This window comes from Ammospiza nelsoni, chromosome 5, assembly GCF_027579445.1.
Source record: "Ammospiza nelsoni isolate bAmmNel1 chromosome 5, bAmmNel1.pri, whole genome shotgun sequence".
Classification (NCBI taxonomy): domain Eukaryota; kingdom Metazoa; phylum Chordata; class Aves; order Passeriformes; family Passerellidae; genus Ammospiza; species Ammospiza nelsoni.
This window is the reverse complement of record NC_080637.1, coordinates 37,315,679-37,342,877: the sequence shown is the minus strand read 5'-3', so window position 1 is coordinate 37,342,877 and position 27,199 is coordinate 37,315,679. Positions and strand designations below refer to the sequence as shown.

General features: G+C 39.2%; 1 protein-coding gene across 2 annotated transcripts; it reads left to right on the top strand.

Annotated features, from left to right (window-relative positions):
* Positions 1-283: 283 nt before the first annotated feature.
* NAP1L1 (nucleosome assembly protein 1 like 1) lies at positions 284-27,199 on the top strand. Of its 2 annotated transcripts, none has more exons than XM_059473368.1 (15): positions 284-301; positions 14,426-14,460; positions 15,141-15,229; positions 16,322-16,424; positions 17,492-17,633; positions 18,093-18,173; positions 18,377-18,505; positions 19,011-19,082; positions 19,704-19,843; positions 21,572-21,717; positions 21,819-21,838; positions 22,981-23,103; positions 24,233-24,265; positions 24,691-24,741; positions 26,482-27,199. In XM_059473368.1, the coding sequence occupies exons 2-15, from the start codon at positions 14,444-14,446 to the stop codon at positions 26,515-26,517; spliced, it is 1,182 nt and encodes a 393-aa protein (XP_059329351.1). In that variant the 5' UTR covers positions 284-301; positions 14,426-14,443; the 3' UTR covers positions 26,518-27,199. The 2 variants fall into 2 exon arrangements, with proteins under 2 accessions (XP_059329351.1, XP_059329350.1); XM_059473367.1 differs by lacking the exon at positions 284-301 and adding an exon at positions 500-642.

Genomic DNA, 27,199 nt, shown 5'->3' with positions numbered 1-27,199 from the left:
TGCTGAACCACCGCGGTGCCCAGCTTGGTTTTTCAAGGTAAGCTAGCACTGACTGTGGTTTTGTGGCACCTGCGGCCTCTGTGAATGCAGTTTACCTGCCCGACTAACTTCTATTTATGCTCAGGTGCCTTCAGGAGCCCCCCGAGTCCAGGCTTAGGGCAGCACCGAAGCACTGGGGGTACGTCGCACCCTGACCGGCGGGCGGCTCCGCCCTCGCCCCGCTCCTGCCGGGGCAGCACCGGGCGGCTTGGCCGGCGGCGAGGGGCCCGTTCCCCCATTCCCCCGGGCCCGCGGGCGGCCGGTACGTGAGCGGGCGCGCGTCCGGGGGGTGGCACGGGCGCGTGCCCGGGGGAGGTGGCACGGGCGCGTGCCCGGGGGTGCCAGCGCGGGCGGCTCCGCGCGCGCCGCCGCTCGGGCCCAACGGCCCTGGGCCAACGGCCGGCGCGCGCTCCCGGGGCGGGCGGGCGGCGCGAGGGCGCGCGCACGCGTTGCCATGAGACGCGGGCGGCGGGGGAGGGGGGTTACGTGGTGACGTTAATTCTATATGAGCGCGAGCGGCGGGAGCGCGGGTCCTTTCACCGCCGGCCGCGCGGCGCCTCCGCCTCGCTGCTCCTGAGTCACCGCCGCCCGCCGGCCGCGCAGGTACCGCCGGAGCGCGGCTGCCGCCGCCGCCCCGGGCTGGGGGGCACGGGGGGCGCCCGGGGGGCGCTGGGCCCCCCGCTCTCTCGCGGGGAGGCCGTGGATGCCGGCCCGGCCTAGCGGGGCCCCTGGGCTGGCGGGACGCGGGGGGCCGGCGGTGCCCGTGCCACACCGGGTACCGGCCCGCGGGGCGGCCACGCCGCTGCTCGCCCCCCGGGCCCGCAGCGAGCAGCGCTGCCCGCCGCCTCCCGCGCGTCCCTCCGCTGCGCCCCGCGGAGCGCCCGGGCCGCGCTAGGCCGGGGCCCGTGGCGTGGCCGGCGCTGGGGGGAGGCGGGTCGGCCCCGCAACACGTGGGCGCCCGAGCGGGGCCGCGCCCGGCGCGGCCGGGGACCGGGAGGGCGGCGGGGCCGGAAAGCGGCGCGGGGAGGAGCGGGTGAGCGTCCGGCCGGGCGCGGGGAGGGCGCGGGAGGGGCTCGGTGCCGGAGCGGCGCGGGGCCCCGCGCGGTGAGTGCGCACATGGCGGAGCGGAGCGGCGATGGCAGCGCGCCGTGGCCTTGTGCCGCCTCCCGCGCCTCGTTCCCGCTCCGAGCGGAGCCGCGGCGGGGTGTGCTGTGCTCTGCTGCTGGCAGGGGGACCCAGAGATTCAGCCAGCGGACGGGCTGCTCCCTGCCTCGGGGTACTGTGGTGTCCGGGAGCTCAACATGTCGCTTCTCCGGGCGCCTGTTAGCTGGTATCACCCTGAATAGTGTCCCCAAGGAAGGCTGAGACACTACCTGGAGGATTTAGTAATTACAAGTGGATCTACTATCTTGTGTTCAGCATTCATTTAGATGTATAAAACATACTGTATTCCATATTGAATGTTTAGGGGCCTTACACTATCAATACTTGTGAGACTTTCATATTGGCTGAAAAACCGACATCGTCTGCTTGCAGAAAAAAACGCAAATCCTTTTTGAAGCAACTGAGATAGTAATAACGCAGCAGCACCTTCCACATTTTATCTCCAAGCTCTGCAGTTAGGTATATGTTTGAAGTCTTGTTGAGATACACTTTGAGTGTATCTCACTCTAGTGAGAGCATTTCATGTTCTACCTCACTTGTGGAGGGTAAGAGAAGTGGGCACAGTGTCTGCAAGGTATGACAAATACTCTCCTTTGCTCAGCACGTCTTGGGATTTTAACATCTGCTGGTAGATGCTACATTAATCAGGCAGGAGATAGTGCCTGATAATTTTAATTACAGTCATGAAATGAAACTTGAGGGAAGAGTTAAGGCCTAAGGCTGTGAACTGCTGAAGGTAGTTTTTGACAAACATTTTGGTAGCTTTTTAGCAGCCTTCCTGCTGAGCCCATTTTACAGTGATACTCTTTAAAGAATGAGAGAATCACTGTACTTTGATTGAAGCAACCTGAGTGGTTTCCAGTCTCTTGCAAATCCAGAAACTATACTAATCCTTAGAGGAACATAGCATTTAAAATATACATACATGGAAATCTAAGTGACTTGGATGCTTCTGTACCAGACAAAAGTTAAGGCCGCTCAGGCTTTGAGTACCTGAAACATTGATAGAAGGGCTTAGAACAGGCCACTGACACCTGAGCTTGTGTGTGTCCCGTGAGAGTGATACATGTTAGCAGTGTTACTGCCCTCCACTTTTTCTGTGCTTTGTGACAAGTCTTGGATGTCGTGTACTCTTGGTTTCTGAGGCTGGAATGTTCGTCCTGTGCACAGGTGGTAGATTGGTGCTTTTCAGAGCTCCTGGTCTTTCTCTGCCTTGGACAGACTAGGGAGTGAATGTTGGGAGCATGCAGAAGTTCTGTGCTGCATCTGTGCTGCCAGCCCAGTGTTTCAAAGTGCCCGATCTGCTGCAGCTCTGCCTGTTTACATCTACACAGCAGTGCTCCCACCATCCTGGTGCATCATCTATCCCCTGCCTCACTCAGAAACTATTCCTGGAAGCAGCTGGGGGACTTGTTATGCTTACTAAACACCCTGGAAAGGGGTGGTGTGGTTTTTTCCTTAGCTTTGAGCATGTGTGCACAAGCGAAACTGAAACCAAGGTGGTGTGGGCATGGTGTTATAAACCTCGGTTAACAGGGTTTTCACAACCCTGAGTGAGACCTGGATCTTCCAGGCTGAGGCCGTGTCCTCTAATAGAGAACTCCACATCTATGAGGAAACTTTGGCTTACCCTGTACATTTGATAAAAACCTCTTTATTCACTAGGCTCCTAAAAGTTAAAACAATGGTAACAAGAAGAGCTTGAGTCATCATGGCAGAAATTGTATTCCTTCAGGGAGTAAAATAACTTGAGGATATTAATTTCAATAGTGAAAAATTTTAGGGCGGGAAATAAGACAAGAATCTTCTATTTTGAATTTTTGTTCTATCCTTTGGTGGAAGCCAGTTTATTCCAGTAGAACATCAGGTATTATGAACATGTCTCTTCACCTTTTTGCTAATGTAGTTGTAATGCAGTTCATATTGAGGTTCTTGTGAAACAGCTGCAAACATGGCACATCTCTAACTAAGGATCTGATTCTAAAGGAAACTGCAGGAATTGGACAGGTTACAGAAAATGGAGATGCAGGTGTTCTTTCAATGCCTGTTTGTTTTTCTGCATCCCTATACATTCAGTGCAACTTAAGCTCTGGGATTTTCCATGAGCTGGGAGTGCTTTGGTATTTGTGAGGTACAAATAGCCATTTACACAGAAGTCAGAACTTTGCAAACAGAAGCAAGGCTTTTTAATCTGGTTTTATTTTAGTACAGCTGAGGAGTCTTCTCAACTGCTCTGGGCAACTGCATTGCTTTGAGCTTCTCCTTAGGGAGGTGGCTAGTAAATAACAGAGTGGAACTTCTTAGTACGTGTTTAATCCAAGGAGGGGTTGTGATGAGGGGTTTAATACTTATAGGTCAGTTTTCATTTGTAAATTACTTGGCATTCAGAAGTGATTATAATTAGAGCTAATTCAATCTAGCTGATTCTCACTCAGCTCAGAGGTTAGTGCATTTCCTCATCACCCAACATTGTTAATCTGGAGAGTAGGTCTGGTGTCATAATGTATTTGTCTAGAAAACCAGACATGCCTGGAAGGCATCACAGAAGTTGCTTGGGGATTCATTTGATGACCTTCTGAAAAATTAAACTATTTAGAAGCAACGTGTGAGGGCTTTGAGGGCTTCCTACACTAAATTATTATATTATTTTCTGAATCAGCAAAGTTAATGTAGAAGTAAAAATCCTAATTATTGATATACTTGTGTATTTAGCCATAACTTTTGACCTTAAGTTTTCAGGAAGACTTGACATATTGCAGATTAAATCTTCAGTTGCAGTCAATTAAAAAAGTTTTCTGATTTACCTTTGATACTCCAGAATTACTTAAAAATATAAATATTTAAAGATATGAACTTCCTGAAAGATTAATATTTTAAATGAATTTGCATCATCTGCTTAAATGAAGACATTATCTGCATCCTAACTACTTGTCAAAGGTTAAGCTGCAGGTCTTTCCTAGATAGAAAGCTGTTTAAATTTTTAGTACTGGAAAATATGATGCATTTGGGGGCTATGTGCTTAAATGTACATCTGCACAGACATGACTTGCAATGGTGATGTCTCAGTTTAAATCTTAACTTGCCACAATGAATAGACAGTTTGCACATCTACTGTTTCACCTTGTCATTGACAACTATAGAAGAAAGTACTACCAGTTGCTCCTTGGTAGATTTTTATGTTCAATGAAAGCCAATTTTAGATACAAAAGCTGGGTTTTGGATGTACCTATATCTTTGAAGCATTCAATTGATGGGTTTATGTTTATTCTTTTAAAAACTGCCACTACCAAATAACAAACAAGCAATGAGGAAACCTTCACCCAAAACATGAGAGATACTAGAATTAACTGAGTGTTGGAGATTGTGGTTATGAGGTTTGGCAAAGTGGGTGCTTGAAATCTGGAATGGACAAATCCCTAGACTTTTAAGACCCAGGATAGAAACATAAATGTTATCTTTTCTGACCATCTGCACTACAATTGGTTCAATCCACTACTTTATTTAGTTATTGTTTAATATGCAGTGTTTCAAAGAAGAGAGAAGCAGTTCTTTCAGATTTGTTGTGGGATGACTTGCCCACGAGGGAAAGTTTTGGTTTAGTTCAGGCCCTTGTTAAACCTGATAGACATTGAAAAGTCAAGTTGAGGAACACAGGGAGGGTACATGAAAAAAAGTTGTTCATAATGAAACCAAGTTTGAATCAGTTCTTTTTGAACTTCTTGTTAATGTACGTATTTTTGTCATTTCTTGTTGCTCTTCACTCAAATGCTATTAATACAAAATGTGAACAGCTTCTGTTGCTCAGGTATTTATGTTGCTAGGCCCTTAACTGAGCTAGTTCCTCTCTTCCGTGTTGAGCAGTGGATACAGTATTTTCATTAAGGATACATTACTGAAGTGCAGGGTGATCATATTTTGTAATTGTGTGTTTTAGTCACCATGGATTCATTTCAGATCTTGCCACTTTTGCATGTTGAGAAGAAGTCTTCAGTGGACTGCATGTCATTATATATGTCTTTACATAGTAGGTTTTTGATCTTTTGAATTCTAAAGCAGTTGGAATTGCATCTTTTTATTTGTTCTTTTAGATTTAAATACTATTTATTTTGCCTCACTTGACTCACCCTTTTAAGCAGTAGTTAAATCATGATACTACAGTTTTGGAAAGAACTCATCTTTGAATGCAAGTATCAACTGGTATAGTGCTTTATGCTGTTTCTTGTGTGTGCAGGGTGGCTTTATCAGATGCATGCTTGCTATGTTTGAGCTGGGGAGATATTCATGACACAGCCTCTTGATTCTTTAACCACCATCTTCAGTGTTTTGGAGGTACCACATACCTCCGTATTGCTGCTGAAGGCAAGATTGAGTGAAATTCACAAGAGAGTATTTCTGAAGATAACTTTGTAAACAGCGCTCAAGTTCCATGATTCAAGTTTTCCGTAGCCCTACCACATGTTTGCAATTGCTTTTTAAATGGCACCTGTATTCATTTGAAAGTGACTGGCTGAAACCATAACCATGGGCATTCCTCTGTTGAGTCTCTACTGCCAATTGTAACATCTCATCCCAATAGCCTCCAAAATGTGTTAAAGTTCTGATTGTGTTCTTTTTTAGTGCACACTAACTTGTTAGTTGAAAACTGTGTACTTTGAAGTTGGTAGTCTAGTAGTGGCCTGGCTTCCATAGGAAAAATACTAAACAGAAGCTAACAAAGAAGTTGCTAAATACATTTAGGAATTTCAGTGGCTTCTTGATTAGTGAATGAATTTAAAATTGCATTCATCAGATGTTCTAGCAAAAAGCACACTTCTGAAGCGTGTACATTTTTTTCAGTATTTTATAACTTTCTTTTCACAGAAGGATGCTTAGATGTTTTTGAAGTCAAATTGGATAAAAACTTGAATGCTGCAGCGTGTGAGTTTTGCAGATAGCAATGTAATTGCCAATATGGTTGTGTTTGATTATGTGGCCATCTAGGCAGCCAATTAATGCTCTTTCCCATTGTTTGATGTTGTGGCACGCACAAGTTTGATTTTCATTAAGCTATTACAGTGCACCCTGCTACCTGAAGAACTTTGTTTAAAGACAATTTTTTTTTATTACTTTGCCACTTTTTAACAAACTGAATACCTGAAAACATGAACTGTGTTGGGAAATACTGTCATAGGAAATTTCAAATATTTCTTTATACACAAAGACTTTGATTTCAACCCTCTAGGATGGCTGCAGTTCTTCCCATTATCCGTGATGGAAAGTAAAACCATAAAAACCTATAGTAAGTAGTTTGTTTTAAAAAAAAGTAAAGATCCTTGTTAATTTTTCCAGGTTTGTATTTAAACTTGTTACTTACCTAATAATGAAAGATTGTTCTAAGTAGAAACAATTTGTTAGGTTTTCTGCTGCAGAATCTTGGCATTCAGAACAAAGGCAACATTGTGTACTAATTACCCTATTTTTAGAACATGATCACGGAGCTCAGGTCAGTAGCATAGACAAGCATGCAGATGTAGTTTAGTTCTGATTTTAATTTGTAATTTGGTAGTCCATCTCCTTCTTGGTATGGAGGCTCTTTTCTGCTGAAAGAGTAAACAGGCACTATCTAAAATGCAGTAAAAATACTACAGAGAGAGGAGTTCAGTATTTGTTGATTGAATCCTCATTTCCTGATAGAAAAATTAGTTCAGGGGAAAGCTTACAGTGGGGTTCTACATGAATGAAAACAAATCCTGAGGTTACTAATAGCTGAGTAATATTATTACTTTTGTATATGATCCCTTTGCTTTGTTTTGCAGAATTTGACTTTTTTCCCATCAACTGGCATTCTCATACAAGTGTAGAGCACTTCTCAGTTGAAATGTGGAAAATGTGTTTTCATGCTGTAACATGCATACATGTATTGTGCAGAGGCCTGCAAGGACTAATGAAATAGTTGCATTGGCAAATGAAGTTGATGCCTTTACCTCAGGAGTTACTAGGGAGTGCAAAATAATACCACTTGAAGGGGAAAGAGCAGTTTCAGTTGTGTTGTGTTACTTGGTTCAGCATTCTAATGTTTTTAGCATGTTTATTTGTTCTCTACAGTCAGAATCTGGATTTTTCCACATTATCATAAGCCAGATGTATCAGTACAGTGTCACAGTAACTTCAAACTTGCCTAACCCTTTTCATGAGTTATAAAAGGTACTTGCCTGTGACAGCCTCTGTCTCTTGACCCTGCTGATACTCGGTAACTGAAGGTCTAACACAGTACAAAGAAATGCTTTCAACAGTTTTTAACTTTACTGTCATTCAGACATTGATGGAAGGAAGGGAGTATGCATAGCTGAGGAAGAACTACAATACACTTTTCCAGCAGGGTTTACTTTCTCTGACTTGAAGATCATTCAGAAGAGAAACTGGCTGTTCCCTTTATGAAAGGAATGTATCTCTCACACGATGATATGAGTGCTTCCCATCTCGGATATTTAAGCTCACGGGCATAGCTACAAGTTGTTCTTGTAGCTATGTGAGACGCCGCTTCTTGTCTGAATTTCTTGGGCTTTTCCGCTTTGTCAGGACTACATACTTCAGCTTCTGCTAAAGATTCCTATACATCTCCATGCCAGTTAGCATGTCTGCTGTTAACTGTATATGGCACATAGTTTTTGGCACGTAGTTTTTGGCACATAGTGGATGAGTTGGTGCTAGCACAATAAGTTGTGTCAAAATGATGGGATTTGCATTACTGCAAGAGTCCAGTGTCACCTTCTTGTTACTATATTGAGGCACCTGGGTTCCTTGCTTCCACTGACCTTTAACTCCTTAGTCTCTTTATGCAGAACTTTATAGCTTTTATATTAGTATTGTGTTCTTTATTAGATCATACTCCCTTGTTCTGTGCTTATATTTGGGCAGAAAATTTTAATTATCTATTCTAGATTTGCAAATTTAAATAAATTTGGTTAATTTTTGTTCCTACATTAACAGTTAGAAATCTTTTGTTAACAGAATAACTTTGTGGCACTAATAAAGGAATTGTCTCTGGAGAGTTCAGTGGCTGATAAAGTCTTTCATTACACAGATGTGATATGTTGATGTTCTAGCACTGCACTACCCTGCTCATTTGATTGAGATTGATTTTCTTTTGGACCTTCAGCTTTCCTAAGAAGCCATATTTTTTCCTTGAGATGAATGATAATGTGTTTATCTGTTTAACATGTTTCCTTAAGATGAATGATAATGTGTTTATCTGTTTAACATGTTTATCTGCTGTGTTAATCATAGAAACATGGAATTGTTTAGGTTGAAAAAGGCCTCTCCTCTAAGACTGAGTCCAGCTGTTAACCCAACCCTGCTGTGTTCACTGATTAGCTGTGTCCCCAAGTGCCACATCAACACATCTTTTGAGCGCTTCCAGGGATGGTGATTGCACCACTTCCCTAGGCTGCTTGTTGCAGTGCCTGACAACCTTTTCAGTGAAGAAAGTTTTCCTAATATCTCATCTAAACAAGCCCTGGCATAACTTGAGGCCATTTCCTCTCATCCTGTTTGTTAACATTGGGGAAGAGACTACTCCCCACCCAGCTACACCCTGCTTTTGGGTTGTAGCAGGGAGTGATAGGTCTCCCCTCAGGATAGTAACAGGTACAATATCCCTTAGTTTCATGACCAGTTTTCATGCTAGTGGTAATGGATGCATGAATTTGATCTCATAGGTATAAAGGAAACACCCGGTCTTCTGCTTTATTCCCTTTTAAAATGACATTTTTAACCTGATACATTATTCCATTGCTTCTTTGTGTAGAAGAGCTAAATTTTCTCCTAGTTACTATTGAACTGTATGATCTTCTCTCATAATGATTTCCCTATCCCATGATTGCTACCATAGCTTCTACTAACAGTTTTGGAATGAGTGATGCATTTTTTGGGTTGTAGTCCCAAGGCATTTGAAGTGTGAAACTCTATACCATGTACTGTGCACTTTTTAAACAGTCACTCAGTTCTCACAGAATTGTTTAGGTTGGAAAAGACCTTTAAGATCACTATGCAGAGCATCTGAGCTCTTTAAAGTTACAAACTTGTGTTAGAGATTTTGAGCAAAATACCCCAGACAATTGTTTTGGCCATGTGCAGTCAAAGAGTGTTTTCTAATTGATCTCTACAATATTTTAATTTTTGTTTCCTGTATTTATTGATGATGATGTAAGGAGAAATCTTACAAGCTAAGAATTCCAAGTCCTGGAATTCTAGGCAAGAGCATCAGTTAGAAGTAACTTCTAGTGGATATATTGCTCTTGAGTTTCCCAGTCTTTAGTGAGAGTTGAACTTGGCTGGTATGATGTCATTTGTCTGGCACCTTTGGTTTCTGCACACATTGCAAATAGTTTACCAGACTTAATCCTGATGATTTTTTTTAATACAACTAGCTGTCCTCCTGTGTGAGCAGTTTGTCTGGAGAAGGGGAAGATGTGTTTGCTGAAAGGGGAGGCTGTGGGTTCTGTTTGTGGTGTGGTATGCTCAGAGCTGCTGAACAGCTGAGATGTGTTGTCAGCCTGGCAGCCCTGGGGCTTGTGCAGAAATGCCGATGTTTTGCTGGAGGAGCTGTGTCTCAGGAATGTCTTGCTGCCTCAGCTGACTTGTAGTTCACCTCGCTGTGACCTGCCTTCCTGAGGGCGGGCGGATGTCCGGGTAATCTAATAGCCTGTGCTTACTTGGGACATGTAAAGCTGATCTGAACTAGGAAAGGCTTCTCACCAAAGCCTCTGTCCTAGCTGTAACATGGCTGGTGCCTCTGCAAACTTAGGCTAGTTTCTGTGTGGATAAAGGAAAGATTAGGAAGCACTGAACACTTGGAGTTTGTATTTCTGTCTTCACTTATGCAAAATCACTCAGTGAAGAAACGAAAACCCTTGAAAACTGAAAGCTCACTAATGACTTACTTGAGGATGAACATGTGAACATTCTGCTTGTATCAAACTCCATTTTGTAAAAAAAAATGGCAGTTTAACAAGACTGTGTCCTTTAAGCCTAATGAAAATAACAAATTGTCACACAGTTTTGATAAGTTTTAAATTTTAGGGGAGTTTTGCTAATTTTTAGTAGTTCTGGAGGATACACTCAAAACAGTGGATAAGCTAGTGCTGGATTAAGTCTTCCAACCTTTTGATTTTGATAAAGAATGTGCTTTCTTGTGATGGCAGGCAAGCTTAAGGTACCTGTATGAAAGAGATTTTTAATTTAAACCTATAGGAAATTTGCACTGTACCTTGCTTTTCTGTACTTTTGCTTTCTTTTTGTAGCATGAACTTCCTACGCATTCTCTTTCAAGCCCTGAAAAGATAACTGTTGCTTTTCTTCTGCATATTTTTACAATGAGCAGCAAAACATTGTAAGTAAAGCCAGTGGGTGCCTCTGTATTTGATGCTAATGCATCTACTGCATTCAAACAGTTAGTGGCTGTAGCTGTTCAAGTAAGAGGGAAGTAAAATATTTTACTAAGGTGTATATTTATATTTTTAAGGTTTTTTGCATGCTGGCTTTATGCAGGGGTGTAGACTACTCTTTACCTGTGCTCATAAGCCTCTTCATGCAGTCAGGACTCCTATATTCCAAGCAGTATCTTAGTCCAAAACAGTTACCTAGACACTGAGGCTTGAAGTAACACACCAGGTGTATCCAGGTTTGTTATAATCCTGCAGTGACAACTGGTGAGCTGATATCTCCCTGGCACTACTTCAGGGAGTGATGTTAGTGGTTATGTTGCTCACATGCCAAGGTGTAGCTGCTGTTTATGAAAGTAAATACACCTATGAATGAACTGTGTCTTATGGCAAGTGGATTGATAGGAGTTCTATATTTCAATATTTATTGCTGGGGAGATCCTGCAAAATAAATACTGCAGTGATCTATTAAAATTTTATTGATTGTGGTATGTAGTGTATTTGGAACTCTGAAGACTAGACCAGGACCTTGAGCTGGGCGCTGCTCAGAGATAGTGGAGGTTGTTTGCTCTCAAGGAATGTGTTTTCTCAGTGCTTTTTTGCAGTGTTTTTGTTTCTGTTTGGGTTTTTTTAGCCAGTTGAGCTGTGTTTGCAGAGAAACTTATGGTTAAGTAAATGACAGTAAACAAAATGTGGTGCAACTACATCTCTTCCATGCTAGTGGGTTGCACAGATTAGCCTAAATGTCTGCCAGCATAGTTTTCTTGGCAGTGCCTTGTAGTCTCCTTACTCAAGAACAGTTGTCTAGAGCTGGCAGATAATTGTCATGACAGACACTAGTATCTCCTCAGTTTGCAGAAGAACTCTTCCAACTGTGTACATTCTGATACTGAGTTGTGTAAAAACTGGAGGGAAGATTAAAGGATGGGACATGAAAAAGACTGCTGCAAGGAGAATAGGAAAAATTGGATGAGAGAGAGAAATGCACTGGAGGGAGGCTCTGAAGCTGACAGCTGCTTGATACAGTCTATTTTAATTTCAAAAAAGTCTTTGAAGAATGTTATTCAAACTCTCTGAGTAAACTGGGCCATAATTTGAAACCATACAGTGCTTGCAGGGATTGTTTTAAGAGTCAGGAAGCAGAGGGTGATAACTGCCCATTGCAATGAGGAGAGAGGCACATGCTGGAGTCCCACAGGGTGCTGTAGCAAGATGAATGCCTTTAGCACGGTCAGAAATGATCTTGGAAAGAGGATGAACAGTGAGAGGATGGAGGAAAGTTTGTGATGACAAGTAGCTGTTCAGAGGTTGAAAATAAGGGCCCAGTGAGGAATTCAGTAACAGGAGACTGCTGGTGAAACTTTCTCTGCTACACAGTTGCATAGTGTAGAAAAATCATTGAACTGGTCTCTGAGCTGAATATTGCACCTGAGAAACTTGAGTGATATCTTCAGCTTACCTGCTGGTTCTAGGGAAAATGAGGACTAGTTTCTGAAATAAAAATTTGTTATGACGTTGTCAAATACCTGCACTTCTGATCCAGTGTGTTTTTGCTGAACGTAATTGAAAGCTACAAGTGTTTCTGGGAGAATTCTTACCATGAATTTTTTCCAATGTATTGGCTTTTTTCCAATGTATTGGCTAATGGCCCTTGTTGGAGGTGGGATGGATGCTTCTTAAAGTTTTTAGGCATCATTTGTTTATAGCCACTCTTGTATTCATTTGGGAAAAAATGTTTAAATGAACTGTGGAAGTTGGTCTCTTTCAGAAAACCTCTGAGGTGTTTCAGCTGCTGTTTGATCTAGCCCATTGACTTGGAGAGACCACAGGGTTTGTGCTGCCACTGGTCTCTTGTTTGTTAAAAGAACTACCTCCTGTGTTATGGAAATTAAAGTGTTTTTTGATAGGGAGAACAGAGAAAGGAATTGCTGGTCTCTGCAAGGAGCATCACTATGTTGGATTTGCAGAAAAATGTATGAGAGGCAGGTGAGCTGTGCATCTTGTGCTCTTTTGCACAGCAATACTATCAGTCTTCTTGAAATGCATTAAAAACAAGTTAAGAGGAAGTGTGTAAGGAAAAAGTAGTATATTTTTCATGGATGCAATATTGTGTACATCAAAAATAATGCTAATTGCTACATTGCTCAAGTAAAACAGGGCCCTGTATATGAGAGTTGTAATTGTAGTATGTTGTTTCTGTAGGTCTTCAGTGTATGCTATCTTTGAGAATGATATTCAAAGGAGAGTCTTTTGAATTGTTGCAGGGAATTGTTACATGGGTAAAACTGAAATCGCAAGACAAGCAAATGTGATCTGAATAAAATGAGTCAAGAATATTGCTGTAATTCTTCTTACTGAATTGTTAGATTTTCTTTGATTTATTGCAGTGCTCCCATCCTATTTATTAGCAAATACTGTATTATTTTTTTGAAATAGATGGCTTTGGTTCTCTAGTTTTTCTGGATATTAAGGAATTGAATCTTTATTATTACATTCTAGATCTTTATTTGGTGCTATGAAATTGTGGTCCTAAATGAGGTGGACATCAGATGCCTTATTTCCATGTAATTCTTGGGAAGTATTTATGGCACCAGAAAAACTATATTTAGATTATATTTACATAAAATGTGGGAGTTTATTTCTGAAGATTCTAAGATGTTTCTTCATATTGACTGTTAATTACTGGGATTGTGTTTTTGTGTTACACTTCAGTAGATCAAATGCAGTTTTCTCTTTTTCTGGAACACATCCGTGCAACACTTTGCTAAAATTCCCATTTGAATGCATTGTAAGGAGTTGAAATTTCTGAAGGAAATTTCAATTTGTTTAGCTTACAGGAGAGCAGGTAAAATGGAGACTCCAAAGCATTCGTTTCCTTGCTTTCTGGGCCAGCAAATTATTCCTGGTAGTTGGAGCCTCCTGAATTACTGGCAGTTGGTAATAACAGGACAGTGTTTTCTTGTGCATAGTATTGTGTTAGACTTCAAGTTACCTGAAAGATCTTTTTGGAGAATATACTCCCAAGTACTGTTTTGCTGGTAGAAAATGTTACTCATTTTATAATATATTTGAGAACATGGGTTCTTCATGGTATGCAAGATTTGCAATAGTCTCAATATTAAATGCTTCTAGTTACTGTGTATGGAATATGTTTATGATTTCACTAAGATATTTAAAAAAATTGTGATCATTCTGAGCATGGGAATTGGTCATGTTAAAAAATTTTATCCTGGCACCTGGCATAATTTTTTTTGTAAAATGTTGCAATATTGTGGCTATTCTGAGGAATGACTTGGATTGGTTTTGTAAAGTTAGGATTAAAAGTAAAGCCACGAAAAGGCGTCTTCATTCTCCAATTGGTTTAGCTGTAAGTATGTTCTGTCTGCAATCAGATGCTGGAAATGATTAAACAGTTACCAGCACCCTTTTTGCTTCAGTTTTTCTCAGGTTATATTCCAATTTTATACTTAGGACTAATTTTCAGTCAGTGATATTAGAACAGTCCTACAATCCGAAACTCAACATGGTGTTTTGCTGGTACTTGGTACTTCAGTTTATGTGAGTAGATCTATAGGTTCTAAACCAGAATGAAGTTTTTCAAAATCTCTGTATGTTTTAAAGACTGACAGCTCAAAATGTGCAAGGGAGATGTGCCACGCTTCAGACTAATATATATTTGTCACGTTTCATAAAGCTGACATGATTTTGTTTCTTTTAGTATTATGGCATGCGGCCATAGAGTTTATAACTGAAATCTAGTGCTCCTGTTCTAATATGTTTTTTTTCTTTATTTTCCCTAGTGTTTGAAGTCTTGCAGAATGGCAGACGTAGACAAGTAAGTAAAATCTGTCCATGATTTTACTGCAGCTCTGAGTGTGTCCTGTGCTGTACTTGACATGGCTGGGCTCTCCAGATAGTGGATAGGCAGGGTCTGCACACTGACCTTGAGCACTGTGGCAAGACCTGAGGAGAAAAGCTTATGTTGCTCATGATAAATGGGTTTGTGATCTTAATTGTAAGTAAATAAGAAAGTGGAAGAAGGCATGAGTCAACTTCCTATATTAGTTGGAATTCTGGAGGGGAAAACCAGATAATATTGCCCATTCCTATTGTTTCACTCCATGTAGGGTTCTTTCTATACTTTGAGTGCTCTTATTTTGTGGCATTCAAAGTATAATGTAGGTGATCCTACCCACTCTTAAGGAAGATATGTGGAGCAGAAGGAGGCTTTGACTGGTTAATAAGAGCAGGAGATGGAGTTTTTTATAGAAAGAAACTTTGTAATTCTGGAAAGTTGCTAATTCTGTAAACTGTTCTGGGATTGTCAAGTGTGAAACTTCTGTGAAGACAAAATTGGTTTTGTTTGTCTATTAAGACTCGCTTGTCAAAGGTCAAAAGATGCAACAGTTTGTTTCTACCAACATAACCTCTAGTTTGAGCTTTTTAAGCTCCTTAGAGTATATTATAAAATTAACTACTTGATTGAATGAACTTGTTACTGAATATTTCTAATAGCAAAGAACAGTCAGAACTTGATCAGCAGGATATGGAGGATGTTGAAGAAGTAGAAGAAGAAGAAACTGGTGAAGATGCCAACAGCAAAGGTAATGTTGAAATGAAGAGTTTCTAAACTTCTAAGCGTATGTGCTTTCTAGTTAGTGTGTTAAAAAGTTTTTACTGCAAAAAAAATAGGAAGTGGTAAAACAATTTCAGATGGACAATTGTGTTTAAGTTCTGAAGCAAGGACTTTTTCTTTCAAATTGAGTGATTTTTATTAGTTGCAGTTACTCATTGTAGTCATGTTTAATACCAGGTTCATGCAGTGCCAGCCACCTGTATAATTGGAAAAGACAGGATTATTGTGGATATGTAACAGGATTATTTAAAAACTTAAAACATGAAGTTTTGAGTATAAAAAATTAATGTGTGCATATGTGTGTATGTGTATCTCTTACTTTTGATTAGTTGCTAATAATTTCCTGTTGAGTTGACAGTGAACAGAACAAATCATGCTTAGTGTTACCACTCTTGAAATTAATAAATTCTTTTTTATTCCCCCCTCAACAAATAACGTAAGCACGTATCAGAATACTTGTTTTGTCAGTGCTGAACAGTCTTAATCATGCTTTGTATTTGAAGTGTGGGGGCACAGATGGAATCTAAAGAGCAATTAGCCAAAAGAGAAATAACTAATAATCTCTGCAATAAAATTACTTGGACTGCTGATAGTGCCATGTTTCAAGTTTGCCCAAGCAGAATAATAACATTGAAATAGAACATTTTGCTCAAGATGGTATACTTCGCTAATCTATCGAAAGAAGTGTTTTCAAAACTGGATTGCAAAATTTTGGGGAGCGCTAATTAGCTGAAGTAATTAAATGGCCTACAGTAATTAAATGGTAAGTATTCAGGTGTCCCACAGGAGCCTAGAGATGAATAATGTGTATTTTCAGTGATTTCCCAGTTATTTTAGATGAGAATCAGAGTGGAAATTATACTCTAGAAATCCTATACATAAATCAGATTTTATAAATCAGAAACGTATTTTGGTATTAGGGAGGCTTCACACAGTTTTAAACAGTTCTTCTGCATCTGTAATTCTTGCTTGTCTAATTTTCTTTATGCACAATTCTTTCTTTCAAGATTGGTGCCAGAAGATGCACTTTGTGCTTACTTAATCTTCTTTTTTAATTCAGCTCGGCAGTTGACTGTGCAGATGATGCAAAATCCTCAGATTCTTGCAGCCCTTCAGGAAAGACTTGATGGTCTGGTAGGAACATCTGCAGGATATGTAGAAAGGTACAACATTGGTTTAGTATGAGCAGAGTGTTAAAATGGTTCTTTTAAAATGTTTTCTGAACAGTGTTATCTATGGTTTATGGTCATAAACCACTGTTTATGTAGTTTTATCTGCTCAGATAGCAGAAAAACTGATATAGTCTGTTTGCAGTGCATCTCAGAATTGAAGAGATTTTATTTGAAGTTTCATGAAGAATGCTAATATTTAGCATTTAGTAGCTGATGTTTTCCTCTGCAGTTACAGTATGGCACACTTGTTAGCATACTTTCCTGATCCTTGGAATCTCTTTTGTAGCTTTGCCTTGGTCATGAAACATCAGTTATTTAAACTGGACAGAAGCTTGGAGGCCTGGTGTCTCTAGCATAGTAATTTTATGCTTAGACTGTAAGCATTAGCTGATACAGCAATGTTATTAGCAGTACTTCATGTGGTTTTCTCAGTATCAAAACTTGCTCTAAATTCTTGCCAAAATTTTCTGTAGTTGATCTGCATTTATGAGGCATGCAGTAATTGCTTTCCTTTTGCACATTTGTAGTGCAGTGTCTCATTTAGCAAACCAGTTCTGGCTCACTTTGGGTCAGACAGTGTGTTTAAAGACAGTGCTATTAGCTGCTGCAGTCAGTGAAACAAAGCAGCAAATTTTGAAGAGTAAATATCTAAGCGAAAAATAACTGTCTTGAACTTTTTCATGAAACCAAACAAATTAATGGTGAGACCTTTCTTAGTTGTACTCAATACTGTGATTTTACTTTGTAACTCATTAATAATGTAGAACTTGTTTTTAGAAGGAAGATTTATTGCACAAATTTCTCTCATGATTTACCCAGGTGTCTGGAATACTCTGGTTTTAACTGTGGTTGAGCCTCAGTTCAAGAGTTTGTGCTAAGGATTTCAATGTCATTGGTGAAAGTGGTTGCAGCTTTGATTTAAACTTTCTAAATCTTAAAACAGAGTGTAAAATGTGTTGTGGTACAAGTTGGTTAACTTGCAAGGGGTCTGGCTAAGGAGAGATCAATATGTCCTTAAAATGCAGTGTTGGTAACAGTTCTGTCACTGAATTTTTCAGCTTGCCTAAAGTTGTTAAAAGACGTGTGAATGCTCTCAAGAATCTTCAAGTTCAGTGTGCACAGATAGAAGCAAAGTTCTATGAGGAAGTTCATGAGCTGGAAAGAAAGTATGCTGCACTCTATCAGCCCTTATTTGACAAGGTATTTTAGTGCTACTCTGATTTGTACTTTAAAGCTTCATCTAAAATACAGCAAGGGATTATAAAAACCAGAACACTTACTCATGTTCCAAATTACTTTGGTCTCATATGTGTGCCTTCAATTCAATTGATACAATTTTGCCATTGAAGTGAATATAACTAAGATTGAGAGAGTGAAAAGTTAAGTCTGTTCCATAGTTACCAAAATGACTTCAGTATATCAAACCTCATTTTAATTGAGCAAATGTCAGATGATACTGTAACTTTTCTGGGACTTTGGTGTTTATTTTAGTGTGTTGTAAACCTCCTAACTGCTGAATCAATCTTCTAGAGCCATAAGAAAAGGTAGATAGTTAATGTATTACTAATTGTGTAATTTAGGATTAGGAATTTATTGGTTAGGGCATTGCTGATTGCAATGACTAGGAAATGAAAAACTATTCTTGGTTTAATCTTCCAGCGAAGTGAAATCATCAATGCCATTTATGAACCTACAGAAGAGGAATGTGAATGGAAAGCAGATGCTGACGAAGAAATTTCAGTGAGTATCTTAATTAGTTCTCATCAATGTCTCAAGCTTTAGCATGAAACAAGAGGTTTGTAATGATTATTTGCTATTAGTAATGATGCTAATTCTTAATGGTTGCTTAAACATCCACATGACACTGATATCAACAAAGAACTGATGAACCTTATGATGAACCTCTTAAAATTAAGGAAACCAAATATTTTTATTTTATCAAGGATGAGATGAAAGAGAAAGCTAAGCTTGAAGAAGAAAAAAAAGATGAAGAAAAAGAAGACCCTAAAGGAATCCCTGAGTTTTGGCTGACAGTATTCAAGAATGTGGACTTACTCAGTGATATGGTTCAGGTAGGCAGTGGTCTAGCTTTGTTTAAAGTTGCATTGGTAATTAATCCAAGTGTCTTTAAGAAAGCAGTGGAAACACTTTGATACTCTATATGTCTGTTGGAGAGCTATTGCTATGGAACTGTTACTTGGATGTCATCTCTGTTAACTTTTCAAGTGAGAGTACAGAGTACTGAAATACCTCCCTGCTGTTTTATTTCTTGAACCTATTCTACGATACTAAGGAATTTTTGGTGTTTATAGAAGTGTGTGTGACAAGTGTGTTAGACAGGACTAAAAATTGTATGTGGTGTTAGCGTGGGTTTTGGTTGTGTACTGTACTGGGGACTCTGTAACAGCCATTGTTGCCATCTGCTGGTCATGTTCATGGAAGTATTTCAGTGTTGTTACAAGGTTTTTTTTTTTTAAGTCAAACTTGTTCTAAACATGGCTTTTTATCTCTGTGAGGCCTTAAATCTGTGTGTAATTGAATGTTATGAAAATTAAATACACTGTGTTTTCTCTACAGGAACATGATGAACCTATCCTGAAATACTTAAAAGATATAAAAGTGAAATTTTCAGAAGTTGGACAACCTATGGTTAGTTTGACTTATTAAACAAGATTACTTTTATGTTATCTTAAGAATTATTTGTATTTTAGCAACATGGTCTGTGATAGCCAATTGTCTTGTGGAAATCATGAGAAAATATACAGCTGCTGCTTCTGAGAAAGCAGTACAAGGTCTAGTGCTAATCTTGCATCACCCTGTGAATGAGTGTATACTGAATTTAGCCTTCAGCTTCTGATGAGATTTGCCTTAACAGCTGATAATTTAGGTTTCACCATTGCATTTTGATACCTTTGGGTACTTTTTGTGTAACTGCTGTAATTTCATATATTTCCCTGGCAGAAATCAGACCATTTTCTAAGTTAAAATATTTTTAAATTTGGAAATTCTCCCTATACGTTAGTAGCAGGAAATCTGTGTGCTGGGAGATCTGTCATTACTGCCAGCAGTACAATAACTAGAAAGTGCAAGATCAAGTAAATGAAAAGATTTTAAGATCTTTGTACAACTTGGGTGGCAAATTCTAGAATAAGTTATGCGTGTATTGGAGAAAGGTGTATTCTGTTGCATGTGTACTGCTTGGATTTAGGTGTTAAGAATTTAAAGGTGTTTGTAAATAATTAAAGTTACTGTTCTGCAATTCTTTTTAAGAGTTTCACATTAGAATTTCACTTTGAACCAAACGACTACTTCACAAATGAAGTGTTGACAAAGACGTATAGAATGAGGTCAGAGCCAGATGATTCTGATCCCTTTTCCTTTGACGGACCAGAAATCATGGGTTGTACAGGGTAAGTGCTAATAGATACTATTAAGGCAAGCAATATAGCAGCTTTGTCCTTAGCATTATCCAGCTGTAGAGTTTTACAGCATCTTGGGGAGATGCTGGAAAAGATACTTCCCCTAGTAACTTGGGAACAGCTAGGTTTGATATGAGGTTTTTTGTTGTTACCAATAACTTCAATACAATATAGAAAAACATTATTTGTATTGCGTAATTTATAAGCATATATATTATATAAGCATATAAATAAAAATATAGTCAATATTTGTTTAGAACTACTGTTCTGCAGTCGCTAAAGGGGAATTGAAATCTTTTAGTATCTTTTAGTAGGCCTGTATACCTTTTGCTAGAATTTGATTGCTTTTATAAATACTTTTGTATTTCTGACATGCTGCATTTTGGGGAATTTATATCAGATTTATTTTTTATATTGCAGTTATCCATTTTGTTTTATAAGCGTTGAATGTTTGCCTTTGAATTTCTGTCTATTTGAGAAATGGAGAATAGTCCTCATAATTCCAGGTTACTCTTTTTAAAAAGCTGTCACACTGCTTTCTTAGTGAAATCTCCTGTTTTAAATTAGTTAAGTAATTTTTTCTGCTACGTTTCCCTTTTTTGTGAACAGAGGGATGAGAGAAAACTATGTTGTACATAACTATTCTTATGAGTACACTTGGGCCTGTTCAGTAACTTTTGTGTTCATGTCTCCACAGTGTTCTGACTGTTCTTCTGAGTGATAACAACTGAGTTACAGACTATCACTGCATAGTCAGTGTTGGTTTTGCTCTAAAATTAATCTCCAGTTGCTCATACTGACTTTTTGCCTCTTTATTTCCCAGTCACTTAACATATTTTCCTAAGTCCTGTAAGATTTAATTTTAAATGCTTGGGTAGCTTTGATTAAACTGTTTTGTCTTCCCCAGTTTGGACTGATTGGCAAATCATGAATCTTGACAGGGTTTGGTGTGAGTTGCCACTGCTTCTATAAAAATTATTAACTCCTAGTCCTTGTTTTCTCTTGTAGCTAGGATGGCCCCTTCTTGTCCCAAAGCAACTCACTGAATTCCTTTGAGTCTGTAAAAGAATCTAATCCAGAAACTTCTGCAAATGCAGTTACTTTCACTGATGTGACTTTTCATTTACTTGTCACCAGAATGCTTTGACTGTTAGGGAAGCCTGTAGGCATGATTTTGCTCTGTAAGCAGAATAGAGTTAAAAAAACCAAAACCCAAACAAATGAATATAACACAAGATGACAAAACCCCCACAAACAACTCAAAATCAGCCAAAACCTACATGCTTGTTTGATGCATTGTTTTAGGGACTTACTGGTTATAATGATGGATGTGGTGAACTTTGGCATATTACTAATATGCCCAAATATGACATTGCTTTACAATGGATGGGAGGCTCTAAAATTGGTGCAGTACTAGCTGTTGATAGAAAACTAGGCACTATTTGGTAGCTAATGAAAATTAGCATTTCAGAGATTGAGTGGAGAAGGAAAAAATTCTGGATGGAAATAATCCTAAAATATTAGCCTGTTACTCTCGTTCTCAACCGATAAACTAATGAAAAGATAGGACTAAATAAATACTAACTTAATATTCTTTCTTCCCTCTATCTCTTGCAGTTGTGATAGTCTCAGTAGATACTCGTAACAAGGGGAATGGTATTAAGCTGCAGGTGGTTGTGGGTTTTTTCCCTGTAATTTGGCTTTTTTTTTACTCTTTAGTTGCCAAATAGACTGGAAAAAAGGAAAGAATGTTACTTTGAAAACCATTAAGAAGAAGCAAAAACATAAGGGCCGTGGAACAGTCAGGACAGTTACAAAAACTGTTTCCAATGACTCTTTCTTCAACTTCTTCAGTCCTCCTGAAGGTAAACTAAACACTAGTAATATAACACTAGTTAATGCTACATGTATTAACTTTAGATGTAGAATGTATCTCACTCACTTCTGCTTTTTTTTTTTCCTACAGTTCCTGAAAGTGGAGATCTGGTAAGTTGGCTTATTTAAAAAAATAATGATGGCGTGTTTATGGAATTTTAAAATTTGTTAAACAGCCTCAGCTTTAACTGCTTCTGTCTTTAACTGAGACTATTTATGAAGACTAGTATGTATTTCAGTTTTCTTTTTCAGGAGGAATGTTTGAGTTGGATGGTAGAGTTTAGTTTAGTCAACTTTAATAGCTTATGTTTCCTGAAAGCTACCTTGTGGATTGTTAACAGTTGTAGAAATGTAGTGATCTACGTTATTAGTCTTTGATCTAATGGGTGGTGTAAGTTTCTCCCTTTAGGTGTTCTTTGGATGATTTTATCTAATGGCTGAATGTATCCAGTTTGTGTTTTATTCTGTTAATAATTTCTCAAGCTGTTAACTCTTGAAAGTAATAAAACAGGAACAGAAAACTGCAAGAGCCTGCTTTTCTGTGTGCTCACTGTGGTAATAACCCATCATTTTTGTAACGAGAAAAACTACCAAAAATACTTAACAGTAGGGAATATATTATGCAGTTTGAGTGAGAAATACGAAATTAAAGCTTCCAGAGGCATGCTGTTAGAACTCTAGTTGGCATGGACACCAAAACTGTATGTTCATAACATTTAGAAAAACAAAAAGTAATTGCTCAGATGGGAGACAGCAGAACACTTGGTATGAAAACAAGAGGAGTGAAAGCTTCAGATTGGATCAGAGAGCGTTTTTAAGTGTTCAAGTGCTTCAGTAGTGGCTTTGTCTAATGGGAATCAAGGGGATACACTGTAGGAATCAGAAGTAGGTTGTAAAATCTTTATTGTGATAGGCTTACCTGGCTATTGTTCACTTATTTAAGAGTATTGTGCATATGAACTGAAAGTCTATGGGAGATATTAAATAATCTTTATACTTGGAATAAAAGAAACTCCAGAATGGTATATAATTAGGCTTTCTGAAGCAGCAGCTCCTCCCTGTATAATGTAGGTGGGCTGTTCAGAGTGTCGAGCTTGGCTCCTCAGGTTTAGTTCTCTAAAGCAGCTCCTGGAACAAAAAAATCAGTAATGGGATCTGTGTAAATCTGACCACATCAAAACCATGTAACTTGTGTGTATGTATCAAAAGTAGTTACCATCTTATAGTTTAGAAAATAATACTGTTTTCTGCAGGATGATGATTCCGAGGCAATCCTTGCTGCAGACTTTGAAATAGGTCACTTCTTGCGTGAACGTATAGTGCCCCGGTCAGTACTGTACTTCACTGGAGAAGCTATTGAAGATGATGATGATGATGTAAGTATAATATTCATGCAGAACACTAAAAATCTTCAAATAATGCTGTTTCATGCTTGGGTAATTTCTTACATTGGTATCTTTAGAATGGGATGTTAGTTGCAGCAGACCTTCCTAGATTGTTGAGGAAGAGCAGTATAAAAATAATTCTTCTTTGAAGTAGTGACTGCAGAGTTTTTTGGCAAAAGCAGTGGTAGAAGCTGATCATCTAGAGGATGTCATAGTAGCATTTTGTATTTAAGGCATTCCTAGAGAAGTGTACCCAATACTTTGTGGAACTGTAATGAACTGCCAGAGAACAAATGAGACTTTTTCTAGAGGCTAAGCCTGTTCTTTGTGCTTACAGTGACATTGGGCTATGAAGTTTTCAAGTCTCGTCCTTTCAAAAGTACTCTCTTACTTTAAGAAAAAAAGCTGGATAAGCACATTCAAAGCATGCCAAAATAATCAAAGCAAATTCTGCAAAAGCTTAAGTGTTTTAAAAGAGCTAAGCTTGAAATGGTCAAAACGTGAGACCTCAGAACTTTATACAGGTATAAAAGATTTTTTCTGTTGCTGCCTTGGCTAAACAAGGACGGTTTGACTGTTAAGATGGCTTAGATATATGCCATCTTAAAAATAAATGTTTAGAATCTAAACTGTTGTCCCTCGTTGCAAAGGCTTGGCTCGGGCTGTGGAGGAGGGAGGTACTGACATACTGACAGGACGGGCTGCTTTGGGCTCCGCTGTCCCCTGCTGTCCCCCAGTGGTACCGCAGGGTAATCAGCTCCTCCCGGGCTGCATGGAACGGGGACAGTCTGCTCTGCCGGAGCTCACCGGGGGAAGTCGAACATTGCTCATGCTGATGCAAAAAGTGTTTTTAAATCTGACAGACACAGGAGCTTCTTGGTTCAAATTAAAAGAGACTAGATTAAGATTAGGTTGGATGAGACTCTGAGCAACCTGGTCTAGTGGAAGGTTTCCCTGCCCATGGCAGGGTGGTTAGAGCTGATGACCCTCAAGGCCCCGTCCACCCCAAACCATTGTATGATTCTCTTAAGATCACAATATGGAGTGGTCTCTGGCATCTACTTGAGCTATAGATAGCTGCATTTATGGTATTATCAAAACTATTTATTTTCTTTTCTAGTATGATGAAGAAGGTGAAGAGGCAGATGATGAGGTAAGATGACAGATGCCCCTGATTCAAATAGTTTACGTGTTGTAGTTTGTTATCTAGAATAAGACTTCCTTTAGTTTTTGAGTGCTGTGGACGCTAAGAATTACTTCTGAAATAAGATAGAGCATACTGTTTGGTGGCTCTCAGATGAATAATTTAAAAAAACCCAAAAAACAAAACAGACAACCAGCAAGACAACAGCAACAAAAAACACAAACCAAGCTAAGACAACGTTCAAGGTATCTTAAAAATTAAGCTGCCACTGATTTCAAAAGATACACATTATTGGAGGATAAACTAATACAATATGTATAACATAAAGTGGTAATGGATGTATTTCTGAGTACAGTTTAATCTTAATTTTCATGAAAATGGCTCCAGAAGCTGAATGTGGTTAAGCTAGAGAAATATTAAGTGTTTTTTTTCAGGAGGGAGAAGAAGAAGCAGATGAAGAAAATGATCCTGATTATGAACCAAAAGTAAGGAATTAAAATGAATGTTTAAAGTTTGTGTACGCATAGAGACATTTAAAATTTTATGTATGTTGAATCTTGATTTTAGATTAAGTATTTAACCAATAGTTCCTATGGGTGAGCATGTTTTGTTTTGAGGCTGTTTCGGGCCTAATTCTGACAGAATAGAATTGGTAGAGAAACCAAAAGTTCTTTCTCCAGGAGTCATTTTGTAAAAGTAACTTTTGGCTTTGAGCATTGAGGTTAGTCAGGCTTGGTTTTCTATAAACTTGTCTTGCACCAATTTGCTGCCTAATGAACATTGCAAAATGGTTGTAAGGACATGGAGAGAATTGTGTCATCCGGCTTCAGTTTTTGGGGACTTGCTACAAGCTGGCTCTGGCACAGGTTTTCCCAGCAGAATACAAAATACGCACTTTCATGTTAGGTCAATGGCAAATCTTTCATTGTTTGAGGTAGCAGAAGTCAAGGTTCAGCAATGCATCTACAGCCAAGTCCTAAAATGTGAACAGCCAAGAGCAACTGGAAGCTTTCTGATTCCATGAGAAGGGAAAAATCATTAATCAGGCTGGAAAAACAATTGTGAGCCACTCAATTTATAGCTTTTTGATAGCTGAGAGAAAGGAGCCTCTGGCCACATGAAAGCATCTGATGTGGCAGGTGAAAGTTGCAGTCATGAAGTCTGAAGTGCTCCAAAATGCCTGCTGTTAAAAGGGCTTGTCATTTCAAATTAGTGTTTTTCAGTAGGAATGGCTTGAGCTGCTATCAAAGTATTGTTGAGAAAATTACAGTAATCTTATTAGCTTTGTACATAGAAAGGCAGGGTACAAACTTGTGATCAAAATGTGCAGCCATCTTGGTGATGTTTGATCTGCTATAGTGTATTCAGATTGGTTCCTAGTCAAGAAAGTTTTGAAATCCAAATGAAACAGCTGCAAGTTGGACTTATTTCCACCATTTCAGATTGCTTTTCTCCATGAAACAAAACTGAGAAAGGGCTAGACTAGGCTCAGAGAGCTGCTCAAAGGCTGGAGATAGGAGTAGTGTTATAGTGGTGTACCAGCTGATCTCAGGCTGTAAGCCAGCTGAATTTATTGAAGCACTGTGCTCCTAGAATAGCTATCCAGACCAAGGAAGGTGATGGAGTAAAAACTGCAACTGAACTCTGCCCCTCCCAAAAACTTTCTTGAATTCCCATATTACTGTGACATATTAATGGCTGCCTGTTTCACGAACAGAAGTTTTCCATGTTAGAATTTTTAAACTGGAATTTATTGCAAAAGATGCTTCCAGGGCATTAGGAACTGTGATTTGGCATTTCATTGCATTGCTGTACAGTGTCTTCTGGCATAAGGCCGTGCTCTTGTTACCACCCATAGGAAATTTCTTTTGTCTCAAACTGTGAAGAGGGTCTGCATGCTTCTTCTGAGCTTGGTTGTTTGTTACTGCACCTCACTCTTCTCCTTTTTCCAGTTACAGTGTCTTTTAGAGTACTTCACCACACTTAGTTCTGAACAGGTTTTTATTCTGGATTGTATCCTGATGTGCCAACAAAGCCAGAATAAATGCAGTGTGGATATTGCTGCATCCAATGACAGTAGTGTTGCAAATGCTAGACAATTAGTGCAAGGAATAAGATGGAAGAACTTTAGAAGAATATTGCAGCTTGAGAAAGCATGCTTAGCAATATTGATAGTTCTTCTTAAATACTGTTTCTCTAAACTGTATTTCCTTTTTTTTCAACAGAAGGATCAAAACCCAGCAGAATGCAAGCAGCAGTGAAGCAGTGTGTCTGTGGCCTTGAGGATTACCTGCACTGTAATAGCCTAAACACAACTATTAGTTACTTACAGCCTTATGTTTTGTATCTTGGTAGAATTAAGTAACCAATTTGTTAAAAAAAGAAATCAAACACTTAAGAACCAGTTTAAAATGTAGGTTCAATCTACCTAGCATTTTAACAGTATAATTTTCTGCCAATATGTAGAATGCAGTAAATGCCCTAAAGCATGAATGTTAATTCATTGCTACATAGTTTGGTTCTTGTGAAGTCTTTGTCATGTAGCTATTAGACTGCAGCTGTGAAGATGATCAGAACTGTTAACTGAGACCAATATTTGTTTAGAGAAAACTCTCTCCTGAAGAACCAACCAAAGTATTTTTTCAGCCCAGTAGTCTGAATGGGTTTAAGTCTGCTTGCACTAGCTGTGCCTTCATTACTTTGTTATAGAAATGGCAGTGACTTGTACTAACGGAGATGATGATGCATTTTGAATTTGACTACTTGAGAAGACTAGTATAACTTGTTTTAATTTCCTGATGAGATCACATTCATAACTGTCAGCTTGTTTATGCTATGGGTTTTGTATTTTATGTGACATAGTGATCTACAAAAGAAACCTAGTCATCATATTAGGGTTATTGTTTACCACAGGGGTGTGAATAAAACCTTGTATTTTAAGAA

What these genes read in the sequence shown, in the direction of transcription:
- NAP1L1 (XM_059473368.1), top strand. An exon ending in CAGAAGTTGGACAACCTATG is followed by an intron (nt 19,083 to 19,703) that starts GTTAGTTTGACT and finishes ATTCTTTTTAAG; the next exon opens with AGTTTCACATTAGAATTTCA. An exon ending in TTCCTGAAAGTGGAGATCTG is followed by an intron (nt 21,839 to 22,980) that starts GTAAGTTGGCTT and finishes TGTTTTCTGCAG; the next exon opens with GATGATGATTCCGAGGCAAT.